We start from the raw sequence: 8,558 nt of genomic DNA, 5'->3' as shown, positions 1-8,558 counted from the left end.
AAAACATGGAAAAAATAGGAACTGGCACTTGGCACCGAGTTAATAAGTTAGTCCCGAAAATTATATAAAAGACATGCAAAACATCCAAAGTTTGACAACATAATAGCATGAAACCATAAAAAATTATAGATACGTTGGAGACGTATCAAGTACTCGTCGTTGCTTTGCTCCCCCTTTATCCCCTTGATTCGTTGCTGCGATCAGATGATGGAGCCCAGAGATGGAGTTTCCTACTGACGCCTGCCACCCCGATGGTGACTTCTTCGTGGAGGCCTCGCCTCGTTCGATCATGTTTCTTTTGTGCTAGCCTTCTCTAAGGCATCCCATGTTTTATGTCTGTACTCAGATATTGTTGCTTCCGCTGACTCATGTATTTATCGAGCTTCTATATTCTAGTCTTCCAGGCCCCTAGCTTCACTACAAGAAATAAGGTCAATTATGACTCCCTACATTTGTCATTGATTGGTCATTGTTATTGTTTATTGACCTTTTTTTGACCAAATTTATAAGGTCAACAGTTGGCCGTCAAGAATGAACAAACTTGACCTTTCTAAAATTTTGGTCGTAGATCTCTATTGACCAAAATTTTGGTTTGGTCATTACCCATTTGTGTGAGCCACGTAGGATCTGACATGGCTGTGCTGACATGGCATTGCTAGTGACCAAATAAAATCATCATAAATTTCACAGCCCAATTCAATAATCTAGTCTACATGGGCCTCCACCAATACTATTTTATTATTAAAAATATCTAAATTGTTTAGGCTGATGCATTATTTGGCCAAAAGCATGTATATCTTAAGATAGACCAATTAAAAACAAGTACAAAAGAATAAAAGATTATAAATTACTTGTATATATTTCATTTCAGTAACACATCACATGAATTACAATACATCATCCATCGACTCCTCTACACATAAAGATTCAAGGCCCAACAAGTACACAACAAAATAGTTCTAAAGTACAGGTGCACAGCAAAAGGGCCCGACAAGTGCATAACCACACATCAACATAGTTTGACAAAAATTGGATGAGAAGCACAAGTTTTTGTTGATCACATATAACATCAATGATAAACGAAGCTTCTTGTTCCCTCCTCCTGTCCTGTCCTCTACTTCTTCTGGGTGCTTTAGAACATCCTGGTAATTCAAATAATGAAACATAAGAAAGCATACAACTTCTCTCAGTGAAGGTACGAATAAAATACATGTGAATATTTTTTTAATCTAATCTTTACGTCTCTGAATAATTGTCTATTCTTCTTCTAATCACCATGATGTCAAAAGTGCATGCAAAGTGTGCGTGCACCGGGTACATAACATTATAATATACAAGTAATAAATAAATTAGAACTATTTCATCCTCCAACAGTGGTAGTGTATTGAGCTATGACTATGCGTACGTTTGCATGTATGTGCAGTTTAATATATGGTGCAAGCTTACACATCGAATCTATGTATCAAGAGAATATGTGCATCGGTCATGATGGATATAATTTTCATTATGAGCATCGGTGTAGCAAAGACAGTAATGAGTTCAATGTATTGTATTTCATAGTTTTCTTTTACTTGATCTCAACATGATTTAATAAAGAAACTCTTTTTAGTTCCACATGCAAAAATGCAAGAAGGCATAAGAACTTATTTTCTGCACTATAGTTCAAAAAAAGCAGAAGTTTGACAATTTAGTGTGGCACTGACACCGTGTCCATTGATATGGCTGACACTCACCCACACTTAATTTATCCTCGGCATGGCGTTTTGGCTCTGGGGTGTAAATATATGGTGGCCAATAGCCTGGTGTTCTCTCTAGGAAATATGCTTATGGTATTGGTGAGCAGAAAATGTAAAAAGTTGTTGATTATGATATCATCAGGAGCATTCAACCAAAAACCAATCTGTTTTGTTTTTGGAAAAGAAATCCAATCTATTTAACCAGCCACTGACCACTACTTAGGCTTACTGATTGTTTTCGGAAAAGAAATCCAAAACCAATCTGATTGAACACAAAATAATGTGGATTAAGGAACTAATACTGAATGCCTAAAATACCTTACTCGACTTTGCATGTGAAACCACCAACTGAGCTGGATCCTTTATAGCTGGAAATGTACACTCCATGTTTCCATCTCTGCTCTGAATGTAAAGAATATACATCAGTTCAAGCATATACATCAGTTCAAGAGTACACAAAAATATATATAACCTATTTCGACAATAGAGAGTTCATAGAGACAATAGCTACACGTTTTGAGCTACACATTAACATTTTGTTCCTAAAAACACGACCCTTGCTCGTATGCAGCATCATGTTGTTTGTGCCACCTTTCGCGTAAAATGGCACATCTTTTCTTGGGCTATTGTGTAAGTCGCCATCACTTGTAGATATAAGATGGACCTATGAAAAGGATATTAATTAGAAATAATGTCTCCTAGGTTAGGAAAAGTTTTTCGCATCTTTCTCAATTTATTCAGATATTAGAAGGATATTATATATGCAGTTAATCAGCCGGGTGCAAAAACAAACATGTAAAAGAGCCTGAATCTCTCTTGTTGGCAACAATCAGGTTGTTATAAACAGGGTGAAATATCTCCTAGGAGAAACATCTATGGGAAACAGCAAAATATGCAAAAAGTAATTTGGAAAGTCGGTTGAACTAACAAATATTGAATATATGCCTTGGTGTTGTCTCCTCACCAGAAACAACTATAGTCAGAAACACATTATTAAATAATAATTTGGGAGTTTAAATAGGCATTCAAATATCTTCAAATTAAGCATCAACCAAATGGTGAAGAAACCATTTGTCACTATATATAGAAACAAAAAATATAATTTTTGAAAGTCTAATATAGAGTTAAGTATTAGGAAGAGAAACTATTAAAATACTCTTTATTAACATCGGATATCCCACAAGATCCAGATTCACTAGTGTATAGTGAGCGGATCAAGTGTTAGAAATACTTGATGTAGAATTATGTGTAGGTAAGAACAGAATATGAAAGTTTGTTTTCTATACCAGATCAAGTGTTAATATATTAGTTGAGTATGTAAAATCTGGCAGAATGGGCAAGATACCCTAAAGTATGTTATCAACCATCATATATATCAACGGCCAGTGATTCCATGAATCTTGATTTCCGAGTGTGTACTATATACTATGTGATAAGGACCCTTATTCAGTTGTAATAAAAATTGGTGGAAGTCTAAAGATTAGTCTAGCCCAGAACCAGGATTACTAATTACATAATCAATGCACTTGCCACATGTCCGGCTTACAAAATTGTAGAAATAGCACGAACATTTCTTACAGGGTACTATTAGAGATATATTATATACTTGGGGTAAAATATGTAGTGCATGAAATTCATGATAGATGCTTCCCCGCTGAGTGGACACAAAGGAGGCCGTCACCCAAAAATAAAATGGTTCTAAGAAGGTGAACATCTGGGCCACCATCCTATCATGAACGGATCAAGATTTGAGCTAGCATAGGTTTGTGTGTTGTACTGGAAGGAGTACCTTTTGTTCGATTTCATCCCCTTAGGAGTGTAGCTGCTGTTGGTGCAGGGCACATACATGAGCATGTCACAGCTTCATGCCAGACTACTTTTTAGGATCCCACGACGAAGAAGAACGCCGTTGTTTGCCTCCTGCTGGACCTTAGATCCCACGACGAAGAAGAACGCCGTTGTTTGCCTCCTGCTGGACCTTGCTTGCCATATGCGTCAAGATGCCAGTCATGTGTGCCACTCGAGGAAAGGCGCGCTGTAAAATACTACTCAAGCACATGTGAAACTATTCACATTTCTGTACTACAACATCTGAACAGCACTCTCACTATCCAGATTAAAAAATACACGTGAATGGCACTCTGACTAACTAGTTTTAAAAACAACTAGAACATCTCAACTACAGGTGCATACACATTTCAGAAGTTTAGATATAAGAAAATTGGCCAAAAAAGCAGCAAAGTCTACTTGCATGAATCAGTGAATGATTAAATCAGCTATTTTTTATTCTCTAAGCAAACCACACTGTCAAATTAGATGAAGATTTAAATGATTAAATCAATAGTACTACTCACGTTGGGAACACATGTACTTACATTGCAGCTGCAGGAGGCAGGAGGGTCCTGTGGCTGTCGACCCGTCGTTCTTCTCAGGCGCAATGGACAACAGGAAGATCTGCTTGTGCCGCCCCTCGGTGGTTGGACCGTCTGTTGCTCGCCCCGCCCCGCAAGTGGCCGGATCGACCGAGTCGTTGCTCGCGCCGCCCTGTCGATGGCTGGATCGATTGGGCCGCTGCTCGCGTCGCGTCGCCGGTGGCTGGATCGATCGGGCCCGTGCTCGCACTGCGCCACCGGTGGTTGGATCAATGGCCCGCTGCTCGCGCTGCGCCGCCAATGTCTGGATCGGCCGCTGCTCGCACTCGATGGGACGCGCTACCGGTGGCTGGATCGGCCGCTGCTCGCGCTCGACGGGACGCGCCACCGGTGGCTGGATCGATTGGGACGCTGCTCGCGTTGCGCGGCCGGTGTCTGGATTGGCCATTGCTTACGCTCGAGGGGAAGGCATGGGTGGCTAGGGTTCGAGGGGAGGACATGGCGGCTAGGGTTCGAGGGGATTTGGGGGAAATGTTTGGACGGGAGCAGGTGTATGGTGCGGTGCCACTGAAATACTGATGAAAATACCCCCATATGTGAAGCGGGAAAGTTTTTGGTAATAGCAGGAAAGATTTTAGGTGTGACTGGAGGTGATTAGGAGCTAAAGATCTTTGCACATATTATATAGACAGAAACATAATTCCTCTAATCGAGTGAATACACATATCATTTTTCTGAGATGCTTGTTGCCTGCCCGACGTAATTTATGGTCGGCCACGGCGCCACCCGCTCCCGGCTGGGTGCAAGTGATGGTCAGTTGCGCCGCCGCCGCCCCTTGCGATAGACTTGACCTGGTATTTTTGTTTTCTAGGGTTTGTTTCTAAGTCACGGGCTTTCAAACAATAGTTTTTCTGTTATTTATAAAAATATTGACTTGGTTCAGGTTTGGCCCAAAGGAGGCCCATAACAGAACACATATATAATTAAAAAGATTTCCAACTGCTACTACAACATATGCACGATAAATGCCTACTCGTAGGTGCTTGTTGAAGTACTTTGACTGAGTCTTGTTGGCCCCATTGTTATCAGTTTTAACAATTATATGCCATTGGCAACCACGCGACACGTCTGTCAATTTCTCCATCATACTCGTGCGTGTGGTTGTTAAAATTGATAACTAGACATACACCTAGACAAAAAATTGATAATAAAACACACACCTTGATAAAATTGTTGAGTTGTCATCCAGTGATCCTCAGAAAATTTCTATGATAATATAATTTCATCATGATGGACTTGAAATAAGCTAGTATGCATCATTCACATCTTTATGACCATTCTATGCAATTAGATAATGACCTATTCACCCTGAATGGTCATGGCATTATGGGGTTTTGACCCATCCACAGTCTTCACGACCAATTTGTGAATTATAGTCATTGATCTATGACCAATTAAACTTCCGTCAATAATTTTGGTCATAATTGACCATATTTCTTGTAGTGCTTGTAATATGAAGCTTGAATTGTTTTATTTGTATTTAGAGTTGTGTTGTGATATCTTCCCGTGAGTCCTTGAGTTTGATCGTACGCATTTGCATATATATTTAGCGTAAGATTAAATCGAGGGTGTCACAAGTTGGTATCAGAGCCGACTGCCTGTAGGTAGCCCCCTTTCCAACTCCTTGGCCGAAGTTGAGTCTAGTGTTCGAAAAACTTTACTAACACTGATGTTGTGGCTTACGGGCCCACATCTCAATTGGTAGGTATTTGTATCTTTTACTCCTTTTCTATACTCTTGCTTCTACTCTCTTTTCTCTTTTGGGTTAAAGATTTTGCTAACTCTAACTCTAGGTTCTCGTAAATACTTCCTCCCGGAGAACCTCTCTATTCCACACGATGGCTTGATTCCTCAAAGGACTCCGATGATACTCTCCGATGTTTCTCTCGAAAAATTGTGCCTATCACTCTTGTGATTTCCCTTCCTCCATTAACCACTATGGATGACTACATACAAATGTCGTTCATACTTTCTTCTCCAATTGCTCTTGTTTTACGAGATGCAACGAATTATCTTATCGGGGATTCGTCCATCATCAGTTGCCATGGGTTTTGAAAGTTCTTCGAACTGCTATTCGATCTTCCGGAATCCTCGGTAGCCTATTGCTCTTGACCTTCTCACCTTCTTGCATTATGGTTAAATCCATATGTTTAGCCGCATTAATTAAAATCCTTTGTGATTTTCCTATGATCATATTGATTCTACCTTGGTGTGAATTCACACAATCATCTGTTGTGACTCATAAATTATCTTTCGGCTCAGACGTCCTTCCAAACAGAGCTGGTTCTTGACAAATCAACTTTGGTTGGTTGTCCATCTAAGTCTATTCAACTTACTTGTATATTGGTCGGAGCATCTGATTATGATACACCAACCTGGAAATCCTAATTCCTTTGGTAATTAATTATCAATATTTTTGAAATGTTCTATAATCTGATGCCTTGCATTTTATCTCCCTCTGGTTGAGTACCAATACTCACATCAGGTCCTTTGTGGATAGTCAGACCCATCACCAGGTTATTATCCGACATCATCCTATACATTCGAAATTCTTGTGATATTGTTCCCCTGATACATGATGCAATTGGTAAATGGTGTCTTGTCCTTCTGATGAGTTGTATTTATGCCCTTGTCAGCCATACTCTTCAAGCATGTGTTAATTAGTCTTGGAGTGTATGGTATGTGTTCCTAAGATGCCCCGACAGGTTGAACCTATGCCTTCCTAAATCAATATGACTCGAAAAGTTTTCATGAGTCTTACTCTTCTGGTGCTTTGCTGAATATCCTTTCAAAGCTACAACCTGATCAAAGGCGAGGAGTAAATGGCAGGTGATGCATTGATGAAGTGGGAGTCGACCTTGAACTTTGTGTTCATGCCCATGGAAACGACGTTGATCTTACCATAGAAACTTCTCGTATCATTAATCATTAATTATGTGGTTTAATCTGGTATTTGTGGTTTGGTGCGTTGCAACAATGGTTCCGACCATGTTGTCCTACCTTTATTTCTTTCTCAGACGAGTTCAAGTACTTATCTTCTTCAGATCAATACATCGGTCCAAGCCTTAATGTTGATCTTCCTTCGAGTGTTGTCCCTCGTATCCCGAGAATATCATGGAGCTACATAACTTCTTGTGAGCTCCTCATCAACTATGATAATTTCATTAATACCAGTTTTCCTCGTGTTTGAGTTGTTGGACACTGAAGGACACTTATAACTGAATTGAATACACATTGCAATTCAACAACTCTTAGTAATCTTCTTTGCTTACGAGTTTGTACTCGATCATGTCATTCCAAGATGTTAAGCTACATCATCGTCGTCATGTTGGAGCTTGACCATGCTATCTGTGTCCTCCATCGCTGGAACACATTTCCAACTGTGCGTTAAGCTCACATCGAGCTTTTCCACATCATATTGGTTGTTTTGAAAGGCAATTTTGATTCTGAGCTAGCGGTCTTATCTGTGATTCCGACAACCTCTTGCTTCATCATTTCCTTGGTTGATGTCGTCGCTAAACGATTACATCTTCGTGAAGCTTCTCGAAAAATGTGTCGTGATGATCATCAGCATCTCGAGCTCTTATAGGTACCAATCGAATTCATGATGAGAAATGCCATCCTTGCCCCTCGATGATTTGTGTTTTCATCAACAACCTTTTTTGCCTTCCCTCCAACACAAACTTGATCATGTTTTGTGTTTTCCTTTTAGTTCCTTGCTAATTCAGCTTATGTTATCTTCTACCTTGGAGTATTACTATCTGGTATGTCAAGAATGTCGTGAAAATTGCACACGTCTTAAGAATTCTTGGTATAGTAATACTTCTCGCCATCACCATTCATTTCTTGGTCCCGTGTTGTTTCTAACCGGAATACTGACAAGTGAATTCTGATGTGTGATTCCAATACTTCTGTTAACCCTATCGCCTTGAGGTTAACAACTGATTGTTTCACTCTTGGTGTGTTGGGTGTTGACTCGTCATTTTAGCATTGGTTTTGCTACTCAATCCGTATTTCCGAGTGTACCCTTTTACCAATGTTTAATTGTTGTTGTTCCCTCGAGCATACGACATTACACCATCTGGTTTAACAAATTCTATCTCCATGATATTATAATTTTGGGAATTCATCCCTATCAAAATATTGAGAGATTGTTGTTGACCCCATCAGCCACACCCTCAACTTCTCCATGTTCCGTGATGGAGCTCTTGAAAGCATTATCCTTGTGCCTTGCTCAGGAAGGATATGTTGATAAAAGAAGTGTTTTCCCAAAGTTCACTTGCACTCTTGCCGCCGTGAATATGTGAAAGATTTGTTTCGCTTCCTCTAGGATCATCCCAAATCATTCACGCATGTGCGAAGTGTTATATGTTTTGAAGATTTGCTATCT

General features: G+C 39.8%; 2 protein-coding genes across 6 annotated transcripts; both read right to left on the bottom strand.

The window, feature by feature from the left end:
• Positions 1 to 833: 833 nt before the first annotated feature.
• Positions 834 to 3,620, bottom strand: LOC123395845. 5 transcript variants are annotated; one of them, XM_045090881.1, is made up of 4 exons: positions 3,526 to 3,620; positions 2,328 to 2,400; positions 2,055 to 2,138; positions 834 to 1,142 (listed from the first exon to the last, which is right to left on the bottom strand). In XM_045090881.1, exons 1-4 carry the CDS (start codon positions 3,588 to 3,590, stop codon positions 960 to 962), a joined length of 405 nt encoding a protein of 134 aa, XP_044946816.1. In that variant the 5' UTR covers positions 3,591 to 3,620; the 3' UTR covers positions 834 to 959. The 5 variants fall into 5 exon arrangements, 2 of the variants coding, with proteins under 2 accessions (XP_044946816.1, XP_044946815.1); XM_045090880.1 differs by having other exon boundaries at positions 2,060 to 2,138; XR_006609840.1 differs by having other exon boundaries at positions 2,055 to 2,133.
• Positions 3,621 to 3,642: 22 nt separating this feature from the next.
• Positions 3,643 to 4,691, bottom strand: LOC123395844. Its single transcript, XM_045090879.1, has 2 exons — positions 4,112 to 4,691; positions 3,643 to 3,781 (listed from the first exon to the last, which is right to left on the bottom strand). Exons 1-2 carry the CDS (start codon positions 4,554 to 4,556, stop codon positions 3,744 to 3,746), a joined length of 483 nt encoding a protein of 160 aa, XP_044946814.1. The 5' UTR covers positions 4,557 to 4,691; the 3' UTR covers positions 3,643 to 3,743.
• Positions 4,692 to 8,558: the final 3,867 nt, after the last annotated feature.

Source organism: Hordeum vulgare, chromosome 5H, assembly GCF_904849725.1.
Source record: "Hordeum vulgare subsp. vulgare chromosome 5H, MorexV3_pseudomolecules_assembly, whole genome shotgun sequence".
Classification (NCBI taxonomy): Eukaryota; Viridiplantae; Streptophyta; class Magnoliopsida; order Poales; family Poaceae; genus Hordeum; species Hordeum vulgare.
The sequence above is the reverse complement of the archived record's forward strand: the minus strand, read 5'-3'. Positions and strand labels throughout refer to the sequence as shown.

Excerpts from the sequence above, each read along its gene's own strand:
- LOC123395845 (XM_045090880.1), bottom strand. The coding sequence starts at position 3,590 with ATGCTCATGTATGTGCCCTGCACCAACAGCAGCTACACTCCTAAGGGG. Across the intron at positions 2,139-2,327 it reads TGTGCCATTTTACGCGAAAG|AGCAGAGATGGAAACATGGA; the intron begins GTGGCACAAACA and ends CTTTACATTCAG. Across the intron at positions 1,143-2,059 it reads GGTTTCACATGCAAAGTCGA|GATGTTCTAAAGCACCCAGA; the intron begins GTAAGGTATTTT and ends TTGAATTACCAG.
- LOC123395844 (XM_045090879.1), bottom strand. The coding sequence starts at position 4,556 with ATGGCCAATCCAGACACCGGCCGCGCAACGCGAGCAGCGTCCCAATCG. Across the intron at positions 3,782-4,111 it reads CTGCCTCCTGCAGCTGCAAT|TATTTTACAGCGCGCCTTTC; the intron begins GTAAGTACATGT and ends GTGCTTGAGTAG.